General features: G+C 38.5%; 1 protein-coding gene across 1 annotated transcript in view; it reads left to right on the top strand.

The window, feature by feature from the left end:
* eif2b3 (eukaryotic translation initiation factor 2B, subunit 3 gamma) overlaps nt 1-26829 on the top strand; it is an 88466-nt gene that overhangs the window by 38132 nt on the left and 23505 nt on the right. The window contains exons 6-9 of the mRNA XM_067452989.1: nt 19520-19609; nt 22398-22531; nt 22613-22803; nt 24563-24625. Of these exons, the coding sequence (XP_067309090.1) occupies nt 19520-19609; nt 22398-22531; nt 22613-22803; nt 24563-24625 (478 nt within the window). The remainder of the gene's footprint in view (nt 1-19519; nt 19610-22397; nt 22532-22612; nt 22804-24562; nt 24626-26829) is intronic.

Genomic DNA, 26829 nt, shown 5'->3' on the forward strand with positions numbered 1-26829 from the left:
AGAGGCCAAAGGCCCTGTCGTTCCTGATTGTGGTTGGTGATCAGGAGTCTGGGAGTAGGAGAACCGTGATAGGGCTTTGTTGGGAGCTCATAAATAATTTGGGGAGGCGTTGCCACTGTAAATCTTGTCCAGTAATAGAAGGGTTGCAGCAGCTGTTAGTGTGTTTTCTGGAGACTGAACACACACTGCCTAATCGGATGTTAAGTAATGGATCACACCAGTCTAATGCACTTGTGTTCTCATAATATAAGCAGATATTAAAAGTATAATCTTATCAAATGTTCTAGTGAAATCTTACCCCTAAATTAAATGCTTTTTGTAAAGGAACACTACCATCTTTAGAAATAGGGCTTATTCAACTTATTTCCTACATTTAGATATGTGGGCAAATGCATTTTGGTCTCAGTGCATGCATTGTTTTAGTTTGGCAGGGTCAAAGAAATGTCCTAAAAAGCTTATGCAAATTTAAAAAAAATAATGTTTTAGATGTAGGCGTGGGAATATGACTTAAGCCATTTCTTTTTGGCCGCCTCTCAAGGACACAGGATTTCTCAGTACAGTTTGAGAGATGTCTGCTAATGTTTAACATTGCTTCAGGTACTGCTGTGTTTGTCTGCGTTGTCTCTGAGCCTTGGCATTGTCTCCATGTGTGTTTATACAGGCACAGCAGAGCCTATATATGCAGTCCACATGTGCTAAGCAAGTCCTTTTTATTTATAAGGCCTGTAAAAACACTCTTCTCTCAGTCAGGATTGCTTTAAAGGATAGTTCACCCCAAAATTTAAATGACAATGATTTTCCCTTTTTCCTCTGGAACACAGAAGATGATAAATTGAAAATTGTCTGGGTTTTTTGTTTAGTTTTCTTTTCTTTTTTTTTATCCATGCAATGGCATTCAGTAGGGTCTGTGTTTTTCAATAGTTCACCCAATGGTGGACAGATGCACTTTTATGATGGACAGATGCACTCTTATGATGGACAGATGCACTTTTATGATGGACAGATGCACTTTTATGATGGATAGATGCACTTTTATGATGGATAGATGCACTTTTATGATGGAAAGATGCACTTTTATGATGGATAGACACACTTTTATGATGGATAGATGCACTTTTTTGATGGACGGATGCACTTTTATGATGGATAGATGCACTCTTATGATGGACAGATGCACTTTTATGATGGACAGATGCACTTTTATGATGGACAGATGCACTCTTATGATGGACAGATGCACTTTTATGATGGACAGATGCACTCTTATGATGGACAGATGCACTTTTATGATGGACAGATGCACTCTTATGATGGACAGATGCACTTTTATGATGGACAGATGCACTCTTATGATGGACAGATGAACTTTTATGATGGACAGATGCACTCTTATGATGGACAGATGCACTTTTATGATGGATAGATGCACTTTTATGATGGACAGATGCACTTTTATGATGGATAGATGCACTTTTATGATGGACAAATGCACTTTTATGATGGACAGATGCACTTTTATGATGGATAGATGCACTTTTATGATAGACAGATGCACTTTTATGATGGATAGATGCACTTTTATGATGGACAGATGCACTCTTATGATGGACAGATGCACTTTTATGATGGATAGACACACTTTTATGATGGATAGATGCACTCTTATGATGGACAGATGCACTCTTATGATGGACAGATGCACTTTTATGATGGATAGACACACTTTTATGATGGATAGATGCACTTTTATGATGGACAGATGCACTCTTATGATGGACAGATGCACTTTTATGATGGATAGACACACTTTTATGATGGATAGATGCACTTTTTTGATGGACGGATGCACTTTTATGATGGATAGATGCACTTTTATGATGGATAGATGCACTTTTATGATGGAAAGATGCACTTTTATGATGGATAGACACACTTTTATGATGGATAGATGCACTTTTTTGATGGACGGATGCACTTTTATGATGGATAGATGCACTCTTATGATGGACAGATGCACTTTTATGATGGACAGATGCACTTTTATGATGGACAGATGCACTCTTATGATGGACAGATGCACTTTTATGATGGACAGATGCACTCTTATGATGGACAGATGCACTTTTATGATGGACAGATGCACTCTTATGATGGACAGATGCACTTTTATGATGGACAGATGCACTCTTATGATGGACAGATGCACTTTTATGATGGATAGATGCACTTTTATCATGGACAGATGCACTTTTATGATGGATAGATGCACTTTTATGATGGACAAATGCACTTTTATGATGGACAGATGCACTTTTATGATGGATAGATGCACTTTTATGATAGACAGATGCACTTTTATGATGGACGGATGCACTTTTTTATGATGGATAGATGCACTTTTATGATGGATAGACACACTTTTATGATGGACAGACACTTTTATGATGGATAGATGCACTTTTATGATGGATAGACACTTTTATGATGGATAGATGCACTTTTATGATGGATAGATGCACTTTTATGATGGATAGATGCACTTTTATGATGGATAGACACACTTTTATGATGGACAGATGCACTTTTATGATGGATAGATGCACTTTTATGATGGATAGACACACTTTTATGATGGACAGATGCACTTTTTTATGATGGATAGATGCACTTTTATGATGGATAGACACACTTTTATGATGGACAGACACTTTTATGATGGATAGATGCACTTTTATGATGGATAGACACTTTTATGATGGATAGATGCACTTTTATGATGGATAGATGCACTTTTATGATGGATAGATGCACTTTTATGATGGATAGACACACTTTTATGATGGACAGATGCACTTTTATGATGGATAGATGCACTTTTATGATGGACAGATGCACTTTTATGATGGATAGATGCACTTTTATGATGGATAGACACACTTTTATGATGGATAGATGCACTTTTATGATGGATAGATGCACTTTTATGATGGACAGATGCACTTTTATGATGGATAGACACACTTTTATCATGGATAGATGAACTTTTATGATGGATAGATGCACTTTTATGATGGATAGACACACTTTTATGATGGATAGATGCACTTTTATGATGGATAGACACACTTTTATCATGGATAGATGAACTTTTATGATGGATAGATGCACTTTTATGATGGATAGACACACTTTTATGATGGATAGATGCACTTTTATGATGGATAGACACACTTTTATGATGGACAGATGCACTTTTATGATGGATAGATGCACTTTTATGATGGATAGATGCACTTTTATGATGGACAGATGCACTTTTATGATGGACAGATGCACTTTTATGATGGATAGATGCACTTTTATGATGGATAGATGCACTTTTATGATGGATAGATGCACTTTTATGATGGATAGACACTTTTATGATAGACAGATGCACTTTTATGATGGACAGATGCACTTTTATGATGGATAGACACACTTTTATGATGGATGGATGCACTTTTATGATGGATAGATGCACTTTTATGATGGATAGATGCACTTTTTTATGGAAATATGCACTTTTATGATGGATAGATGCACTTTTTTATGGAAAGATGCACTTTTATGATGATAGATGCACTTTTTTATGGAAAGATGCACTTTTATGATGATAGATGCACTTTTATGATGGATAGATGCACTTTTTTATGGAAATATGCACTTTTATGATGGATAGATGCATTTTTATGATGGATAGATGCACTTTTTTGATGGACGGATGCACTTTTATGATGGAAAGATGCATTTTTATGATGGATAGACACACTTTTATGATGGATAGATGCACTTTTTTGATGGACGGATGCACTTTTATGATGGACAGATGGACTTTTTTATGGATAGACACTTTTTTATGGAAAGATGCACTTTTATGATGGATAGATGCACTTTTATGATGGAAAGATGCACTTTTATGATGGATAGACACACTTTTATGATGGATAGATGCACTTTTTTGATGGACGGATGCACTTTTATGATGGATAGACACACTTTTATGATGGATAGATGCACTTTTTTGATGGACGGATGCACTTTTATGATGGAAAGATGCACTTTTATGATGGATAGACACACTTTTATGATGGATAGATGCACTTTTATGATGGATAGATGCACTTTTATGATGGACAGATGGACTTTTTTATGGATAGACACTTTTTTATGGAAAGATGCACTTTTATGATGGATAGATGCACTTTTATGATGGAAAGATGCACTTTTATGATGGATAGACACACTTTTATGATGGATAGATGCACTTTTTTGATGGACGGATGCACTTTTATGATGGATAGATGCACTTTTTTGATGGACGGATGCACTTTTATGATGGACAGATGGACTTTTTTATGGATAGACACTTTTATGATGGATAGATGCACTTTTTTATGGAAAGATGCACTTTTATGATGGATAGACACACTTTTATGATGGATAGATGCACTTTTTTGATGGACGGATGCACTTTTATGATGGAAAGATGCACTTTTATGATGGATAGACACACTTTTATGATGGATAGATGCACTTTTATGATGGATAGATGCACTTTTATGATGGACAGATGGACTTTTTTATGGATAGACACTTTTTTATGGAAAGATGCACTTTTATGATGGATAGATGCACTTTTATGATGGAAAGATGCACTTTTATGATGGATAGACACACTTTTATGATGGATAGATGCACTTTTTTGATGGACGGATGCACTTTTATGATGGATAGATGCACTTTTATGATGGATAGATGCACTTTTATGATGGAAAGATGCACTTTTATGATGGATAGACACACTTTTATGATGGATAGATGCACTTTTTTGATGGACGGATGCACTTTTATGATGGATAGATGCACTTTTATGATGGATAGATGCACTTTTTTGATGGACGGATGCACTTTTTTGATGGATAGATGCACTTTTTTATGGAAAGATGCACTTTTATGATGATAGATGCACTTTTATGATGGATAGATGGACTTTTTTATGGAAAGATGCACTTTTATGATGGATAGATGCACTTTTTTATGGAAAGATGCACTTTTATGATGGATAGATGCACTTTTTTATGGAAAGATGCACTTTTATGATGGATAGATGCACTTTTATGATGTATAGATGCACTTTTATGATGGATAGATGCACTTTTATAATGATAGATGGACTTTTATAATGATAGATGCACTTTTATGATGGATAGACACACTTTTATGATGGACAGATGCACTTTTATGATGGATAGATGCACTTTTATGATGGACAGATGCACTTTTATGATGGATAGATGCACTTTTATGATGGATAGATGCACTTTTTTATGGATGGATGCACTTTTATGATGGATAGATTCAAATATGGACAAACAGAACATTTACACACCACATGTTTTTTTGTTCGAAGTAAAGAATATCTGTGTTAGACCAAACAGGTCCTTTTCTTTTCTGAATATCCTATCTATGAGTATTATGCGATGAGGCTGAAATCCTGTGTCTCACGCCAGATGCATGAGAGTTGGCAACTCTGCAATGAGCGACAGATTTCTAGCATTACATCATCATAAGAGGCAGTAACAGTGTTGAAGTACATCTTTGTGGTGGTCCTTTTGTGTTTCTAGGATTAAAGAAATGTGAGATGAACACATTTTGGAGATCAGTTTCTCCATCTTTAATGTGGTCTAGCTGAACACAGTGAAACAGTTACACATGTGACATTAGTTGACACAGGAATTGATTTTTACAGCTTTCAATCTCATACATCTTGCTTCATTTTCCACCTCATTGTTGACTGGTAAGGTCTTAATCTCTGTGAGACAGTTGCAGTGTTGTTTAGTATTTTTAATTTATTTATTGATAAGTTGTTTTCGTATTCGTTTTAAATATCAATAACCCTATCAGGTTATGGTCAGATCAGATTGTTAAAGGGTTAGTTCACCCTAAAATGAAATGTCTGTCATTAACTCCTCACCCTAATGTCGTTTCACACCCGTAAGACCTCCGTTCATCTTCACACACAGTTTAAGATATTTTATATTTAGTCCGAGAGCGTATGCAAGTGTATGCACACTATACTGTCCATGTCCAGAAAGGGAATAAAAACATCATCACAGTAGTCCATATGAGACATCAGTGGGTTAATTAGAGTCTCTTGAAGCATCCAAAATACATTTGGGTAAAAAAATAACAAAAACTACGACTTTATTCAGCATTGGCTTCTTTTCCGCGTTTGTGTTCAATCCTCAAATAAAGATTCAAAGGGTTATGAATCAGCGTATTGATTCATGATTTGGATCGCGTGTCAATCTGCTGAAATCACGTGACATTGGCGATCCAAATATATTGGTCAGCTAAACAAATGTATTTAAACACACACCATACATCCCATGCTCCATTGATACATTAACTATACATGATTGTGTCGTTTACTGATGTTTACTTACGCGACGATAGCCAACAATCTAAAGCAGTTTTAATCACCGCTTGTTTCACACCACAGGACCGTGAACCTTTATCGCTGGGACCGCTCCATCAAAAACACACTTCTTTGGTGACATTGTTGATTTCGTGAAGTCCTGTGACAGCAGTGACTGTGGAGATGCACTTTTGCGACGCGACTGAAGCGATGTTGTGACGCTTCCCGTCATTTCTGCGTTTAAATCGGTTCAAATGCAGCGCTGCCTTCTGGGAATGCTGTGCGGGCGCGTTAAAGCCGCTTGATGTCACCCATAGGAATAAAGTGGAGTGCGGTGCGAACGAAGTGTTGCACGGACGAGTGGATCTACACCTGAGGGCAGTGTTTATGGGCGTCGTGCGTTTGCTCTCTCGCTCTAGTCATGCGCGCGCGCCCTTCAGGGAGAAGAGCCCGTACGGCCCATACAAGGACACTCCGACCCGTTGACGTCAAGCTGACTCATACTCGAAAAAAGCTCTCCGAAACTTGTGAGAAACTGGATTTTTGACACAGAAATACTCCATCCAACTTAGTTTTTGAAACTTTGTCCATGTTTAGGATGGGAATCCAAGTCTTTAACAGTGTAAAAAGCTCAGTATGCATGAAACAGCATTTCACCGCCCCTTTAACGTCAAGCAAGTCCCACCGAAGCAGCAGTCTTGTTCCCAGTCTATTCTCTGCTATGTGTCGACATAAAACTTTCACAATGTTTTGAAGTAGCCTATTGAAATCATTCAGATATTGCAGGCTGTTGCGATATGCAAATCACAGTGTGTGCATTTGTGATATTTCAATATATCGTGCAGCCCTTATTAAAACTTTCTAAATGTCCGAAATCTAGAAAGAGAATAGATTGGGCAGGAAACATGAACTTGAGTAAACCTCCTTGGACAGCTCAGGGAAAAGGCATGTTAACATTGCTCCTCATTTGCTTTTTTTAAAGCTGCGAGTGTTTAATAGTGTTTAACATTGTGCGCAATCCAGCTCTCCCTCCTAAACACGCTGCTCAAACATTACACTCTCCAGACCGGCTGAGGATGTTTGAGAGGAAGGTGTGAGACGTATGTCCTGTGCTAAAATTTACCAACCCATCCAATCCAGAGTCAGCTGTTGTCTTTCTCCTCCAATGTCAGCCTGTTAGTTATTTAACCTGCCGATTCAGACAGGCGATCGCAGAACAAAGGTCTCAAAAAAAAATCTGGATAAATTTGCTCGGGCTCCGTCGACGGTGCACTATAGTGTATGACCTCACTGTGCTGTAACGTGCATTTTTTTGTGCTGGCTTTATATTATTAAGCCATTAAAACTAATAGTGTGAGTCACTCACAACCCTGGAGGCCTTTCCCAGGCTTTTTCATCCTTGTCAGCTTGAGGAGGAAGCAGAGGGACAATTATTTATGGATGGAAACTGTTGCTGACGTGTGATTTTACAGCAGAGTTTAACTCTTGTCGATATGAGCATTACGCTACATGGCATTTTATGACAATTGCTTCAAGGTTACAATCATTTAATTGTCTCTTTATTAGTCGCACAGCTAGAATACCTAAAATCAATCAAAAAATTAACTTTCACTGTTGTTAGTTGCACTCAAATCATCCTTGTTCATATTACTTAAAGGTGCACTATGCAACTTTCCGTCCACTGGAGGGCGCCTATTCAAAACAAATGTGTAGTTTGATGACGCAAAGTGTGAGCGCAGCATCTTGGGACATGTGGTCTTCACCTCACAGCCAGTGGAAAATAGGACTCGGGCAGAAATCATGTTCATGGATGCGGTTAATAACGTTACTGTAGAGAAAAGCAGAGCAGGACCGAGTGTTGAGGAGCTGAGCACGGCCGCTGGAGCGATTGTTAAACAAATTCCTGCCTCGCGAACACCGGGACTTTTATTATGACGGGACGGGACACAGTCGCCGGGCGCCTGCACTGATCCGCTCTTCCGGTTATGATTATGAGGTAAAGCAGCTCTGTTTATCATATTAGATACATTTAAGTGTGTTTAAAATGATGACGTTACTCCGCCAAATAAAACCCGAAACCGAGGGTAGCGCAGATGTGACGCGATTGACAGGCGACTCTCTCAAACGCTATGCTAACTCATCTCGGTACTTCGTTAAAATAGCAATTTTCTCACAATTTACAAATAGTTGGAAACATTTGGGATATTGTAGGTACTCAACTGAACAAAATATATAACACCGGCCTAATGGTTTTTGGATATTTTACTGCAAAAATACTACACAGTGCACCTTTAAACTCATGTAACTACATGAACTTAAATTTACCGAGTTGTTTCTACTAAAAATGAGTATTGTCAGCTTTACTTAATAAGTGTTTGCTTGGTCAACTTAAGTTGTAGCTGTAGTTCCCAGCATGTTTTGCATCACGAGAGTATCTAGGGATTAAAGTGTAATTTTATGTGTGTTTTTTTAGTGAAGAGAAAGATGTTGTTAGTTTATGTTAGTGTTTAATGTTCAGTTTTGGTGGAAATTTGAGTTTCTGTAATTTTGTGGTTACCATTATGCAGAAGAGTGGCTGTGTTAAGGCTGTGGGCACTCATACACACATTTATTTCCCTCAATAAAATTTTATTTGTTTGCATTTTACATCCACTTACATTTGTAGAGCTAATAGTTAATTGAATAAGGTAAATTAAATCCATAAATGTGTTCACCTAACATAATAAACTTTTACAAATTTAACATAACATCATTAAGTAAACGGCACATGTAAATATTATGTAACGGAGTCCTATCTCACAGATGATCCCACAGTAGCTGCACGAATCTCAAGCTGTCTGGCGGACATCTCGGCATGGATGAAAAAACATCACCTGCAGCTCAATCTAGCAAAGACTGAGCTGCTTGTTTTCCCTGCTAACCCCACCATACAACATGATTTTACCATCCAGCTAGTTTCATCTTTGATTACTCCTTCAGGGTCGGTCAGAAATCTTGGAGTAATCTTTGATGATCAGCTATCCTTCAAAGACCACATCTCGAAGACGGCTCGGTCATGCAGGTTTGCATTGCACAACATCAGGAAAATCAGACCGTTCCTTACGGAGCATGCAACACAGCTTCTTGTCCAAGCCCTGGTCATTTCTAGACTTGACTATTGCAATGCGCTTCTGGCTGGACTTCCATCTTGTGCAATCAAACCGCTGCAAATGATCCAGAACGCTGCAGCACGTCTTGTATTCAATGAGCCCAAAAGGGCTCATGTCACACCTCTATTCATCTCTCTACATTGGCTGCCACTCGCTGCCCGGATCAAATTCAAAGCCCTGACTCTTGCTTATGGATCTTCCACAAGCGCAGCACCCGCATACTTCGACTCACTCCTACGAGTCTACACACCCACCAGAAGCCTTCGCTCAGCTAATGAGCGAAGGCTTGTGGTACCATCACAGAGAGGCATGAAATCCCTCTCTCGAACTTTTTCTTTCATTGTTCCTGGTTGGTGGAACGATCTTCCGTCCTCCAAACGCACAACAGAATCACTCGCTTCATTCAAAAGACAGGTAAAAACTCATCTCTTCCATGAGCACTTAATCTTACATAAAAAAAAAAAAAAATTCTCTACTTCTCCTTTCTTCTTTCCTTTTCTGGTCTTTGCTACTCTGAGCAGTGTACAAATCTTAGTATTTAGGGCACTTTTTGTGTTTTGTTGCCTCTTCTTGACGGATCGCTTCCTGTTCTCCTGAGTTGTAAGTCGCTTTGGATAAAAGCGTCTGCTAAATGCATAAATGTAAATGTAACGGTGACAAATTCAAATGGTTTGGATTTACTTAAAATTCTAATTTCTTTTGTTCATGTAACTAAATTGTTATTTTTAAAAATGACTCGATATAATTGTGTGGAGCCACTTGACGTTGCTTTTTTAAGTAAAATCAACAAGTCATTGTTTTGAGTGGGGAAAAGTGGGGGAAACTGGTTTGCAGAATGTCGCGAGCTGGATTCGAACCTGTGGCACCCACACAAGCACTATGGGTCATTTTTTCTCCGAAAACAATCCCATACTCAACCTTTTTGACTCGTAGAACATAATATTTGAAGCTCCGCCTCATATAGTTGCTCATGAGTTGCTAGGCAACGTGGGGGAGAGGACGCTGGCGTCGTCTGTTCGCCGCTTCTCCACCCACAACAAATCATGTTAATGTACTATTAGATTTACATTTTATTTTATTTCCTTATGTTTGTGACTAGTCTAACAGTCAGAGCTACAATTGGGACTGTTGCTGATTGCTGGCAGCCACTGAGAAGTCGTTGTTCGTCGTTTCGCCGTTTTCAACCGCTTCTCTAATGTTTACATTTGAATTGCTGCGGTTGGTTTCTGGTTTGGAGGACATTTTATGTTTCTCGCCGCGGGTGCTCACTGGTGGTCTCCCTTGGGCTTAAGCTGCATGGTGGCTGAAGTTTGCACCGGGCTAGCGTCATCCGGGCTCTCGTCGTCGGTGTCCGGCATGATGTTGGGATGTTCTGCTTCTCGGCTGCGCCGCTGTTCCGTCCTGCATTGCGACCGTGGAGCGACATCTGCGCCGGCCCCGGTGTGTCCACAGAAGTGCCCGGAGGAATGTTCTGCCTCCTGCATGGTGCTGCAGCGATCCCCATCGTTTGAATCATCATGAAGAAGACCCATCATCTGGTCTTCAGCTGTCGTGCCTCAGCGATGTCATCGGGACACTGCCACTGGGAGAAATCTGAAACATGGAGTGGACCACAGTGTGCTGCGGAGCTAACAGAGACTTCCACCATCAGCTGTTTTCTGTTCACCATCAGCTCTGTTTCTGTTCACCATCAGCTCTGTTTCTGTTCACCATCCGCTCTGTTTCTGTTCTGTTTTCTGTGTTGGTTGATTGTTTGTAGTATTCTATATTTTTACTTGTTATTCATTTTTTTGTTGTTATTCCCCCCCCCCCCCTTTGTTGCACTTTGAGATTCTTCGGAATGAAAAGTGCATTATAAATAAAATCTATTATTATTATTATTATTATTATATACACCAACATATTTCTGTTTCTGCTGCAATTGACAAAGCGGTTTAAAAAAAAAAATGAATTCATGTGGGTAATTAATTTAATATATCAAATAAGTTAACCATGATTTATTTTGTAATTCCAGAAGTTATGTATTTCAGAACAGTATTTCTGAAAAGGTTATGTTTGTAATTTAGATTAGGTTTTGATATTTTCTGTCATTTAGTTTAGAAACGAGATCAACAATCTGCCAAAGGGGTGTGTGTGTGTGTGTGTGTGTGTGTGTGTGTGTGTGTGTGTGTGTGTGTGTGTGTGTGTGTGTGTGTGTGTGTGTGTGTGTGTGTGTGTGTGTTTGAGGGAAAGATCACCTTGTTCAGCTTCCCAAATAACCCAGCTTTAAGGGAACAGTGGATGCAGTTTGTGTTTCCGGAGTGTTTTGTTAGCAATCGGCACAAACGTACACTGTAAAAAATTATATGTTCAATAAGTTATGACAACATTTGTTTTTGCATTGGTTTAACTCATCAAAATAAGTTAAGAAATGTTAAACTTTTTTTAATAAGTTGTACAAGATGTAACTCACTTTTTAAAGTCAGTTTAACATAATCTAAGTTGAAATATCTTAAACATCCAAGTCGATTGTACTGCAAAAGTTCAAAATTTGCCCTTTTTTTACAGTGTATAGTGAATCAAAAGATATCCAAGGATAATGCTGTGTGTCTGTGCTTTTTTTGTGAAATATCAGGACACAAATGTGTATAATGCCATTGGTATGACACAGGTATTACAGAAGAGGGTGAAATAAGAGGACATTACCCATGTCCCCGCTTTTCTAAATGTTTATAAATAATACTAAGTGATGTTTTTTGAGAAAGCAAAAGTGCAGAATGTGTCTTGTGATGGGTAGGTTTAGGGGCAGTGTGTGTGTGTGTGTGTGTGTGTGTGTGTGTGAGTGTGTGTCTTTAGCTCCGCCCACTGCACGCCTCCACAAGCTCGGCTATTTTCAGAAAGAATCGGTTCAGTGTATCTGTCTTTTATAAAAATGATAAACTAAAGACTCTTGGGAGATATGAAGGATCAGTACTACTCTATAGATACTCCAGATTAACACGAGACTGGCAGAAACTGTGTGTGTTATGACACTTTAAAATGATCCCGAGTCCCCTTTTTGGATCTGAATATCATGAAGACATATGCTTAATCAACTCAGAACAGCTAAAAAACGTCAATACAAGTGTGTAGTCTGATTGAAAATGATTAGTTATGAATTGCACTGTGAGCCTTGTATTGTCTGCTCTCTATAATCAGCACCTGTTGCTCGTCGTTTGGCAGTCTTGTCTAAAACCTGACCCTTCATGCTGCCCTCACGTGCTATCGGAAGTTTCCTACTTCCCACTTCAGAAGTCGTGATTACGAGCTTGTTGAGTTCAGGTGCTTTGTTTTCGGAAAGAATGGAGGTGGTTCATATTTTTGTGCGTCTTGGGAAAATGTTATTTTAACACTATAACCATTTCAGTCATTTCCTGGTCCCAGAAAATCATAGACTCACTGGCAAACAAAGCAGCACAACACGAAAGCATATTGTTTATAATCATGTTCACAATAAAGGCTGCTTAAAGACTGAAATCGTAATAGTTTTCAGCCATACATCCTATTGTACCACACTATATAGATAGTCAGCGTGCTCACTATTCTGGAATGATGGTCAACGACATGCGATTTTCGATGTGTTTAAAACAAACAATATGCTTAAAATGATTATTAATTTAAGTAAATATGTACTACTTTAATGACAAGACAATGAAACTATTGTGGGAAAAAACTAATAAAACACCTGCCACAGCAGAAATTCGTCTCCCATTTTTATTGGTTATGCCACGGCCATCTCGGGAACTTGGGTATCAAAATTATTCACAAACTTTCCAGTGGTAAACACGACATCAGAGTGCGTTTATGTGCAATTTTTAGCTCGGAAACTCGTATTTGCGATAATTCTTATAGCACATGAAAGCAGCTTTAGTCCTAGCTCTTTAACACTCATTCCTTATTCAAAATCACAAGGATCTGTATCCGTTACTCATCACTCCTTCATTCGGCCCATCTTTCTTTCTGATTCACTCGTTCTCCTGCCCGCAGGTGCCAGACCATGATGTCACATGTTGGGTGTTCCCATAAATCAGTGTGTCATGCCTTTGTTCATTCCTCACCTCCTTTGGATCTCTCCCTGCTTTCTGCGTGTGTGAGCCGAGCACATTGGTGCCATATGTAGCCGAAAACATCTGAACGTTCTTCAGTCTCCGCACGCACTTTTTCCTGCTTTTCAGGAATCCAGCCACTGCTGGCTAAAGGAACGACTTAGTGTCATCATAATTTATTTCCAATGTATCCACACACTCTGATTTACACATGGTGAGTCTGTTTTTGAGATTTTGGTGAGTAAACACTGGAGCGTTTCAGGCTCGCGGTGTGTCATCCGCTGGAGGGAAACCGTAAAGCTCTAGAGACGAGATGGTTCTCTTATGTTCTCGCTTCATAAATGTCATGGGGGTGGAGGGTCCTCCTGTTCTGTGTTTAAAGCAGGTCGTCCGACATAAAGCCTGCATGTGGTGCAGCACTGTAGCTGGAAGGGTGGGAGTGGACAGTGTACAAATCATATTCGAGCTGCCTCAACTTTGTCCATTTTTAAGTCTACACTCTAAGAAGAAAAGGTTCTTTCGGCACTATGTGTTTGGAACCCCTAAAAGGTTATATTAGAACACTTTTTAAGGGTTCAATAAAAAGAAAAAGGTTCTATATGGAACCTTTTAGGGGTTCATTCCTTATCATTTGTTTGGTCCTTTCCGGATTAAATATTTCATATTATTGACAAAAATTGGACAGTGTGTGTGTTATTTCAACAAATGACCTCTGTGTTACATTGATCCCCAGCTACAACTGCAACAGAACTCATTGTATTTGACATTAACTCACATAATCTGTGACTGTGTAGTACATGTGCAATTGAGTTATACATGGAGACAAATGTGGCTACCATATCAAAATTTGAGATATCTAGCATTAACAACCACTGAGTTACTGAAGCGCAAACTAAAAGTGTTACAACCATCCTGGTCTTCACTACAATTAAAAAATATATAATCTGACAGTGTAGGAGGTGCAAGAATGAGTTCATGCAAAACTTAATCATGTCTAAACTTTTAGCTGTCCATGTACTGTACTCACCTAAAGGATTATTAGGAGCACATACTAAAACTGTGTTTGACCGCCTTTCGCCTTCAGATCTGCCTCAATTCTACTCTGGCATTGATTCAACAAGCTGCTGAAAGCATTCTTTAGAAATGTTGGCCCATATTGATAGGAGAGCATCTTGCAGTTGATGGAGATTTGTGGGATGCACATCCAGGGCACGAAGCTCCCGTTCCACCACATCCCAAAGATGCTCTATTGGGTTGAGATCTGGTGACTGTGGCGGCCATTTTAGTACAGTCAACTCATCGTCATGTTCAAGAAACCAATTTGAAATGATTCGAGCTTTGTGACATGGTGCATTATCCTGCTGGAAGTAGCCATCAGAGGATGGGCACATGGTGGTCATAAAGGGATGGACATGGTCAGAAACAATGCTCAGGTAGGCTGTGGCATTTAAACGATGCCCGATTGGCACTAAGGGGCCTAAAGTGTGCCAAGAAAACCTCCCCCACACCATTACACCACCACCACCAGCCTGCACAGTGGTAACAAGGCATGATGGATCCATGTTCTCATTCTGTTTACGCCAAATTCTGACTCTACCATCTGAATGTCTCAACAGAAATCGAGACTCATCAGACCAGGCAACATTTTCCAGTCTTCAACTGTCCAATTTTAGTGAGCTCGTGCAAATTGTCGCCTCTTTTTCCTATTTGTAGTGGAGATGAGTGGTACCCGGTGGGGTCTTCTGCTGTTGTAGCCCATCCGCCTCAAGGTTGTGTGTGTTGTGGCTTCACAAATGCTTTGCTGCATACCTCGGTTGTAACGAGTGGTTATTTCAGTCAAAGTTGCTCTTCTATCAGCTTGAATCAGTCGACCCATTCTCCTCTGACCTCGAGCATCAACAAGGCATTTTCTCCCACAGGACTGCTGCATACTGGATGCTCTTCCCTTTTCACACCATTCTTTGTAAACCCTAGAAATGGTTGTGTGTGAAAATCCCAGTAACAGAGCAGATTGTGAAATACTCAGACCGGCCCGTCTGGCACCAACAATCATGCCATGTTTAAAATTGCTTAAATCACCTTTCTTTCCCATTCTGACATTCAGTTTGGAGTTCAGGAGATTGTCTTGACCAGGACCACAGCCCTAAATGAAATGAAGCAACTGCCATGTAATTGATTAGATAATTGCATTAATGAGAAATTGAACAGGTGCTCCTAATAATACTTTAGGTCAGTGTATATATCTCATTTCATGTGGTTAATCAATATCACACGAAGAGTGCCATTTCAGTTTTTCTCCAAAAATCAGCATGATTAAAATGTGATATTAAGTTACTACAACAGTTTAATAAACAATAATTTAATTACAACTAAAAAGTTGCAGAATAATGTAATATATGAATGAATAATAGCCTAAAGAAACCTTTGTGACAAAAAAGGGTTCTTTCTTGTCATTATAGAACCTTTTTAGCATTAAATGTTCTTTGGAGTTGAGTAAAGAACCCTGTGGTTCTATAGAGAAGCCCAATGTTTGTAATCTTGTGGACTGTTCTGTTTTTGTATACTCTGTGCAGCACATTGTTAAAACAACTTAGGTTGTTTTAAATGTGTTACATAAATAAACATTGTATTATATTCTGATAATGCTTCTGTTTTGCTTTTTTTATGTTTAATGTAATATTTTTATGTTCAAGTTTTAGTAAAAAATGATGTTTTTAAAAGAAGTCTGCTACGGCAAAAACAGTAATATTGTGAATTAAATGTTTTTTACAATTTGAAATAACTATTTTCTATTTAAATATATTTTAAAATGCAGTTTATTCCTGTTATCAAAGCTGAATTTATCATCATTCCTCCAGTCTTCAGTGTCACATGATCTTTCAGAAATCATTATAATATGCTGATTTGCTTTTAACGAAACATTTAGTATTATTATTATACATTTTTAAAAGTGTAATTTTTTACAGGATTCTTTGATGAATAGAAAGTACAAAACAACAGCATTAATCTGAAATAGAAAGCTTTTGTAACATTATAAATGTCGCTTTTGATCATTTTAATGCGTCCTTACTAAATACAAGTATTATTTAATTTCTTTCAAAAATGATTTATTTATTTATTTATAAATGTATTTATTTACGGACCCAAACTTTTGAATAGTAGTGTATAATGTTACATATATATATATTTTTTTAACTTTTATTGTGAACATTTATTTATAGTTATTTTAAATCAATATGTCACTTGTATGCAAACATGCTACATGTATACACATCTTTAAAAATATTAATGTATTAATTAACTTTTTAATTTTTAGAGTGCTATAGTATATTGACTTGCTTTCAATTTATTAGCTAATTTTATAATGGAAATATGAATTGAAAATCTATTTTGAATTGGAAATTAATTTATTTAATAATTTCTTAGTATACTTTTTTTTAGCAATTTTTTTCCTTTTTTGCTTTGAAATCCTGAACTTTTATTTCATGTTCAATTTAGATATTGAGTTCCAGATGTTTAATGCAGTCTCTTCTGAACCTTGCTGTCCGTGCTTTACACTGCCCCGGCCTTGATAGACTTGAATCATCAGGAATTGAGGCCAAAACCTTGACTCCGTAATCTTAAAGAGTATTCCCTCCGGATGTACGAGTTTGCGACTGGAAATCATCATGTCCATCTGACAGCTTAACTTGCATTGCTGTCTGCTTTACCTTTAGCAACACTTAGGTTGTCCATCAGGATGCACTGGACTCTTTCTCCATGTGAATTGCTCTGGGGCAGCCATTTTGTGGGCCTCTTGTGGCTCTGTGGAGGGGCTCCGGGTGCATTTTCATGTCAATGGCAGGCTATAAAACAGTCTGGGGGGTCCGTCGGTGCTCCTGACATCTCACTACTTACAAGCTCACTGCAAAAAATGCTTTTCTAACTTAGTATTTTTGTCTTGATAATAAAATATCTACAAATCCACAAAATATCTAGAAATTCTTACATTAAGAAACATTTACTAGACTAGTACTAATTATTGTCTTGTTTTTGGGAAAAATAACTCAAAATGAAGAGAATTTTTGCTTAAAATAAGCTTAAGAATTGTTACATATTTGGACTTAAAACAAGACAAAAATACTAAGTAAGAAAAGCATTTTTGCGGTGCTGTGGAAGCAAACATAATCTGTCTGATTTAAATTTAATTTAATTTTGGTCTGAGATTTTATAGAGATACTACATACTTTCTTCTCTTTCATTCCACTTCACTTGTCTTTCACTTGTTATTCCTATTTTGGGGGTCATTATAGTTCTCACACAGTGCCTCAAAGAGACCAATTAGGTTGGGAGTGAGACAGGAAAATGAAAGACTGCATGGGACGTATGGCAAGCTATATAGTCTAATTATAAAACATCTGAGGAAGCAAGGGTAACAGGGTGCCTTACAGTGTTTTTGTCAGAGCTGTTATATATTTACTTTGTTTTGCCATCAAGCACGCGTGTTATTCTGGAGCCGACGTATCCTCCTCCTGCATATTTAATGTCATTATTTTTTATTTGCACTCTTCACTGCCCTCCTGTTCTCTTAAATACTTGTGTGTGTGTGTGTGTGTGTGTGTGTGTGTGTGTGTGTGTGTGTGTGTGTGTGTGTGTGTGTGTGTGTGTGTGTGTGTGTGTGTGTGACCTGGTAATCCCTACGTTATGGGGACAAAATGTCCCCACAAAGATGGCAATATCCGAAATCCTTGTCCTTGTGGGGACATTTTTAGGTCCCCATGAGGAAAACATCTTATAAATCACACAGAAGGAGTTTTTTTTGAGAAAGTAAAATTGCAGAATGTTTCCTGTGATGGGTAGGTTTAGGGGCTGTGTGTGTGTGTGTGTGTGTGTGTGTGTGTGTGTGTGTGTGTGTGTGTGTGTGTGTGTGTGTGTGTGTGTGTGTGTGTGTGTGTGTGTGTGTGTGTGTGTGTGTGTGTGTGTGTGTGTGTGTGTGTGTGTGTGTGTGTGTGTGTGTGTGTGTGTGTGTGTGATGGGTAGGTTTAGAGGCAGTGTGTGTGTGTGTGATGGGTAGGTTTAGGGGCAGTGTGTGTGTGTGTGTGATGGGTAGGTTTAGGGGCAGTGTGTGTGTGTGTGTGTGATGGGTAGGTTTAGGGGCAGTGTGTGTGTGTGTGTGATGGGTAGGTTTAGGGGCAGTGTGTGTGTGTGTGTGATGGGTAGGTTTAGGGGCAGTGTGTGTGTGTGTGATGGGTAGGTTTAGGGGCAGTGTGTGTGTGTGTGTGTGTGATGGGTAGGTTTAGGGGCAGTGTGTGTGTGTGTGTGATGGGTAGGTTTAGGGGCAGTGTGTGTGTGTGTGTGTGTGTGTGTGATGGGTAGGTTTAGGGGCAGTGTGTGTGTGTGTGTGTGTGTGTGTGTGATGGGTAGGTTTAGGGGCAGTGTGCGTGTGTGTGTGTGTGTGATGGGTAGGTTTAGGTGCTGTGTGTGTGTGTGTGTGTGTGTGTGTGTGTGTGTGTGTGTGTGTGATGGGTAGGTTTAGGGGCAGTGTGTGTGTGTGTGTGATGGGTAGGTTTAGGTGCTGTGTGTGTGTGTGTGTGTGTGTGTGTGATGGGTAGGTTTAGGGGCAGTGTGTGTGTGTGTGTGTGTGTGTGTGATGGGTAGGTTTAGGTGCTGTGTGTGTGTGTGTGTGTGTGTGTGTGTGTGTGTGTGTGTGTGTGTAATGGGTAGGTTTAGGGGCAGGGGCAGTGTAAGGGGATAGGATGTACAGTTTGTACAGTATGAAATCCATTACGCCTATGGAAAGTCCCCATAAAACATGGAAACACGACGTGTGTGTGTGTGTGTGTAATATTTGTATATCATTTTTTCAGACATCCACGAATGCTCATCAAGACCGGCCTGCTGGATGCCCACCTATACTGTCTGAGGAGATCTGTGGTTGATTTCTTAGTACAAAACAAGTAAGTTTTCCCAATAAAAGACGAGTTTAGCAGCTTTCTGATTTTGTGCCAAAGAATTCACACACACTTTTCAGGAGAATTTTGTGGATAAAGTTTTATAACATATTATTATTATTTGATAAGTCAAAGCAGAAGTGCTGAGTAGTGCTGTCATTAAAGTAACTTTTAACAATTGTTATAGTAGTTTAATTTGACTAATTGTGTATTAAATCTGAGTTTTTCCCATGAACGCAGTTTGACAATGTGTCACTTGAAAGCAAAATATCTATAAGTAATAGTTTCTCATGGGGGCATAAGTTATTTTCATTATTGACAGGAGTTAGTCTTTGATTTTAATGGTATCTGAATCCAGAAAGTCAGTGTTTTTCTCCCACCACCCGCGTAAAAATCCCCGACCGAATTACCGCCTGTTTTTAGAGAAGGTCGTGTGGTCATTAAATTGCAGACGAATCCACATCTCTGAGTTTTCACGAATAAATCACTTTCTATCCTTCCAAAATTCACCTTTTCTATCCTTTTTGACCCCTGCAGAGCACCGTACGCTGGCCTTCGCTGTCATTTTGCTGTGATTTAAAGACTTTATCACTGAAATGCTGGCAAATGTTTACAAGAGCAATATATTTCATCTCCGCTCAAAAAATAAAAAGAAGAAAATCATGTAAACATTTGAAATGGGCCGTTATTACGGCAGAGATTATATATGTGAAAATAACCACAGCTTTATGATCACCTCTCTTATTTCTGCTCATTTCCATGTGGAATAAAATGACATTCTTTATTTTGAGATAAAATACAAGAGAAAACTGTTTTAACTAAATTAGATTATTTAGATTTAAATAATTAAATAAAAATTAGGATATTATTTTGCTATTATTAAATTAAATATGCATTTAGCCTTATTATACCAAGCATATTTAATTCCAGCATATAATCATGTGAGCAGCGTTCCTGATCACAAAACTCACTCCGGGAATCAAATTGGCCGTTGAGTGAAAAGGTTCATTTCAAACCCTGGTTATATTGCTGGACTTATAGCCATCAGGATTTTAATAAAATGCAGAGAACAATGAAGGTGTGCAGGTTCTTGGTATAATTATAAATAAATAAACAAACATAATAAATAAAGAAATAGATGTATATGTTTACATGTTTCCTCCCTATAATTAAAATGACTTTATTTTGCTGTAAAAGGATAAATGGAAAAACAAAAGCTGCTCCTCGCGCTTCATGGCAAGCATCTTATCAGCAGCACTTTCACATAACCAGTTTTGTCCTCTACAGTCCTCCATCGCTCTCCATTCATCCTCTGCAATAGTCCTCCGTTCCCCTTTGTGCTCCTGTAACTGACATTGTGAGCTGCTGTAAAGCGGAGCCGAGCATGGCCTCTCTTAGGTCCTCTCCTTCTCACATACTTCAGAAAAGCGTGAGGCTTCTCTCCGCTTTGACATTTTAATTCGCTCTCCTCCTGATATAAATATCATTTCATCTAATCTCCCTCCTCCTCTCCCCACTATCCCTCATCAAAGTAGTTTGACTTTTTTTTATGCTGCCTTTTCTCTCTCTCTCGTTCACATTCTCCCCCCATCCGTCTCTCTCTCTCTCTCTCTCTCTCTCTCTCTCTCTCTCTCTCTCTCTTCTCTCTCTCTCTCTCTCTCTCTCTCTCTCTCTCTCTCTCTCTCTCTCAAGCCTGCAGTGCCATGGAGTACTAAAGGAGAAAATGGACATAGTAACTGTTGTTTCTCTCTCTGCATTCAGATGGAAATTCTAATCTTGCCTAAAAGAAAATAGAGAGAGAGAGAGAGAGAGAGAGAGAGAGAGAGAGAGAGACTGATTGATTTAAAGGGTTAGTTCACCCAAAAATATTTATCTGCTTTTAACTCAACCGTTGCGACACATTGATGTCTTAAGACACGAAACGATCGCTTTCTGAGAGAAACACAACAGTATTTGTGTTATTTTTTTACCTCATCTCAGACGAATCTCTCACTGTAAAAAAAACAATTCAGTTCACAGAAATTCATTTTGGCCAACTGTTACATTTAGATGTGATCAGTCACTAGAAAATATTTAATTGGAGAAACTACATTTTTTTTACAGTGCATCTGTATTCGCAGCGCCATTACTTCCGCCGAAGAAGGTCAAAGTCCCAGCGCGTCATAGAAATGTATACATAGATACCTCATTCAACTGATCCCAGCAGGCACTAATGAGGCATCTACATGTATATTCTTTCTTCCATTTCTTGCTTTTTTCATCCCTTTCTTCCTTAATTTTTTCCTTATTTTCTTCTTTTCTTTATTCCGTTCTTCATTCATTTCATTTCTTCCTTTCTTTCTTCATTCATTTCTTCCTTTCTCTCTTCCTTCCTTTCGTCCTTTATTCCTTCCTTCATTTTTTCCTTCCTTTCGTCCTTCATTTTTTACTTCCTTTCGTCCTTTATTTCTTCCTTTTTCTTACTTTCCTTTATCCTTTTTCCTTTCCTTTATTATTTTTCCTTCCTTCCTTCCTTCCTTCCTTCCTTCCTTCCTTCCTTCCTTCCTTCCTTCCTTCCTTCCTTCCTTCCTTCCTTCCTTCCTTCCTTCCTTCCTTCCTTCCTTCCTTCCACTCTTCTGCCATAGTAATGTATTTTAAATCAGTTAAATGATTGTTCAAATTGTTTTAATAATTGCGTGTAAACAATCAGTATTTGCTGAGAAATTACAAAATAAAACTAATTGACAACTCTTTTTAAATACAGTCACATTTTAAGTCACCCAAAAATGTTATTTCCATATGCTTTTATTTACAGGTCTGTCACTTCAATCAGAGGAGAATTATTGCCATATTTGGTGCGTAAGCAGTTCTCCAAGTCTTTAACCTCCCAAAATCTCACAGAGGATTCAGAGAAGAATCTAAAACAACAGGAGGCCCACAACAATTTGGGTAAGCGTCCTCTTGTAATGACTCATGTTTGTCGTGTGTTAAATGTACATAATAAACGCTGACCTTTCATAAACTCTTCAGAGCTCCTCAGCTCCAGTAAAGACGAGCCGCTGCTCCAACTTGCCCGGGAGAAGTCATGTTGGAACGATCATCGTGGAGACATGAGCGAGGCATATCATGGAGGAAAGCTACGCTGCTACGTTCACATTATGGAGGAGGGCATGTGTTACCGCGTCAATACGCTCGCAGCTTACATAGAGGCCAATCGTGTGGTGAGAACAAGCCGAAAGAACTGTATTAATGGCATAGTTTTTATTAAAGGGTTAATTCACCCAAAAATTTAATTGATGTCATTAATGACTTTCGTTCCACACCCGTAAGACCTCCATTCATCTTCACACACAGTTTAAGATATTTTATATTTAGTCCGAGAGCGTATGCAAGTGAATGCACACTATACTGTCCATGTCCAGAAAGGGAATAAAAACATCATCACAGTAGTCCATATGAGACATCAGTGGGTTAATTAGAGTCTCTTGAAGCATCCAAAATACATTTGGGTCCAAAAATAACAAAAACTACGACTTTATTCAGCATTGTCTTCTCTTCCGGGTTTGTTTTCAATCCTCAAATAAAGATTCAAACAGTTATGAATCAGTGAATCGATTCATGATTCGGATCAATTATCCAGATCAATCGGATCAATACGCTGATTCATTACCATTTGAATCTTGAAAACAAACACGGAAGAGAAGACAATGCTGAATAAAGTCGTAGTTTTTGTTATTTTTGGACCCAAATGTATTTTGGATGCTTCAAGAGACTCTAATTAACCCACTGATGTCTCATATGGACTACTGTGATGATGTTTTTATTCCCTTTCTGTGTGGAGCGACATTAGGGTGAGGAGTTAATGACAGACATTTAATTTTGGGGTGAACTAACCCTTTAAATCTTTAAATAAGGTTATTGTCGTCTTTGGCTTGCTCAGTTGGAGACACTAAAATTCCATAAGTTATTCATCTAAATGTGACCCCGTCTGTGAAATCCCTGCTAAAGTCGCAAAATTTAATGAGATTTTGATGGTCAAAGTGCCATAGCCATAAAAATGACACAAATAGGTAATTTGTGTTTATTGCTGTAAATGATAAATTATACCAAGGGGTTTGAGATACAATACTCAATTTTTAATTCATAACATTATAAATACTGAAATTAGTGATTTTATTGACACTATACTTTATACTTTTGCACAAAAAAAATATCGGGTGCAGGCTCCCTAAATATCGATTTTAATCATCTCAGGGGGTTTTCATTATAACACCAGCTGATTCGTATGTTATTCAGTTCAGGAAGTTATTTTTTTTTACCATTAGGAAGAGAAAGACATTAATATCAATCGGCACGAGCGGCAATCAGGTCATTGCGACTTAAGCCGGGTTCAGAGGTCTCTGGAGATATTTTCGTGTCATCGCCAATATTTTAATATTTTCTTCTTTGTTTTCAACATTGTGCCAATAATAACCATCTTAATTTAAAGTCATATTAGGCCTGCTATGTGTCCATTTAAAATATATTGTGGATGGTGGTAAGTCAGATTAATGCAACCGGGATGCGTGGGGTGCCAAAATTCAGCAAATCTTTAACATAGCCATACTCAGTTAATATTAGAGATATCAAGCTTATATTTTAACAGAATGTTCTTTACATTATGTAGGCAGTGAATCACAAAAAAATGACTTTAGGAGGGTTTTCACAGACAGGGTCACAAATATCCAAATAAAATTAATTTCTAAATTAATTGTATTAACTATAATACTGATCTGCCAACATTGTCGCTATATGATAAATTTAAATAAGCTGAAAACATCACTGTTTTCTCCAGAACGACTGTACAGCCAAATCAAATGTTGTTGCAATATTGTCCTGTTTAACACTGTGAAGCTGCTTTGAAACAATCGTTATTGTAAAAGCGCTGTATAAATAAAGTTGACTTGACTTATTCATCCTGTTGTTTTCTTTATCCTTTAGGTTCCAAAGCTGTTTGAGGACCCTCCAATCCATCCGACTGCTGTGGTCACAGAACGCTCTTTGGTGAGTCCCATAGGCACGATACTAATATGGTAAAAATGCGTATTTCATAATATACCTCATAAAAAGGTATTAAAGAGCACATTCTGCTATTGGAATTCTGTAACCGTGCCTGACCCCTTTTTCAGCAGAGCTGGTTCCAGAAGTATTTTTTTTTTCATACATTTTTCCCATTGGGATTTTAAAAAAAGTCTTTGAACCAAGCCAGTCAGCTACGAGGCTAATCACAACACTACAAACTTTGATTTGATGCAACAAAAAAAAGTTTTGGAAATCTGACGAAAAAGGACTGTGTACATAACAGCTTTAGTGAGGGAGAGAACGACAGTCCCGTGATGCATTACAGATAGCATAATATAAATAAAAGCGGTGCAGCAAAAATAAACTGCCCATTTATTATGTTGGTTATTAATATTTAAAAAAATACGTTTATTGCAAAATTGCATATATAGGTGTTAAGATATATAGTATTTTATTTATATAAACTATAAATTACTTATATACACATTATATACATACAGGTCTCCAGACTGCAACTAAAACGGTTGCATTTGTCACCAAAAATATTAATTTGCGAGAGATATTTATCGCCATATATCGGCGATCATATACATTTATATATTATGATTAAAGGGCGGGTGAAACACTCAGTTTCAGTCAATCTCATGCCAATCTTGAGTACCTATAGAGTAGTATTGCATCCTTCATATCTCCGAAAAGTCTTTAGTTTTATTATATTTATAAAAGAAATATAGGCTGTACCGAGTCTTTCTGGAAAAAAACGAGCGCCTGGAGGCGTATCGAGTGGGCGGAGCTAAAGAATGATGATCGCTCACAAAGCGGTGACGTCCTCAAGCGTGGAGAAACTCATGGCTATCGATCTCAGCTAATAGATATATGATCCAGAATCAAATTCGGAGGCTGAAATAAATTGAACAGGAGAAACAGCAACAGCAGGACGTCCGTCTCTGTGGTATGGACTGTATTTATTGGCCTGTCAACATTTGTGTGTGTTTACTCGCAGTTTATGAGGACATGATTCGGTTTATGGACTATTGTATGCGACTAAACCTTAGCAGTAGCAAGCAAACCGGTTTTGCACGTCAGACAAGTGTAACGTTATACAGAGAACAACAATGGAGTCCAGCACGCGATCGTGTCGCTGATGTTTACTCACGCGACGATAGCCGACAGCACAGACATTTGAAGCAGTTTTACTCACCGGCTGCTTCCAAAGCAGGACCGAACCTTTATCGCTGGGACCGCTCCATCAAAAACACACTTCTTTGGTATGATTTGGTGAAGTCCTGTGACAGCAGTGGCTTGGAAATCCGCGATGTTGTGAAGCTTCCCGTCATTTCTGCATTCAAATCGGTTCAAATGCAGCGCTGCCTTCCGGGAATGCCATGCTGAAGCGTTGAAGTCACCCATAGGAATAAAGTGGAGCGAGAGCGCGGCGCGTCATAAGTGTTCACTTATTAAGTATTTAAGTATACTTAAATATATAAAAATAAATAAAAAAACGAACAAATTTACTTAAAGGGGTACTTCAGCGCTGGGAAGATGAATCTGTATTTAAACTGGGTCATCAATGCAGTAGAAATGTGAAATTATTTTTGAATATGTTGCCTTCTAGACTGAGAAAAGGCAGAAAATGTTTGTCTCATGGAGATGAAAGACTACAATTCCCAGAATGCTTTGCTGTCCTGTGAGGCCATTCCCAAAGCCACCAACTTGATTACTGTGACTGAGTTGGAGAAGACACTACAATTAAAAACTGAACGTGTGTGTTCAATATAATGAGTGAGTCACCGCGCGAGTCTCACAGCACTGAGCACTAACTGCAGGAGTGAGATAAATGAGCTCGTGATGAGAGCTGAGGTAATCGTGACTACACTCATCACAATTGCGGCATACATTCACAACGCGAGTTCAGTCTGGCGCGTTTCAGTTCATGCCTTTGCAAGCTTAACTTTCATAGAAATTAATTAGAGAAGTTAAAAGACTTCCATTGCTCACCATAGCTCTGTTTAAATGAGTGCCTGTAGCTGAGCTGAGCTGTGAGTGTGATCTCCATCCCCCATGAGCCGGTTCAAAACATGCCGAATATCGATGCAAATATCGTCAATGTGCATCATAGGAGGAATTTTTCCAGAAATAAAATGCATAAATATCTTGTCTCAGGGGGATATGAGGGGGGAAAGCAC

This window comes from Pseudorasbora parva, chromosome 9 (assembly GCF_024679245.1).
Source record: "Pseudorasbora parva isolate DD20220531a chromosome 9, ASM2467924v1, whole genome shotgun sequence".
Lineage (NCBI taxonomy): Eukaryota > Metazoa > Chordata > Actinopteri > Cypriniformes > Gobionidae > Pseudorasbora > Pseudorasbora parva.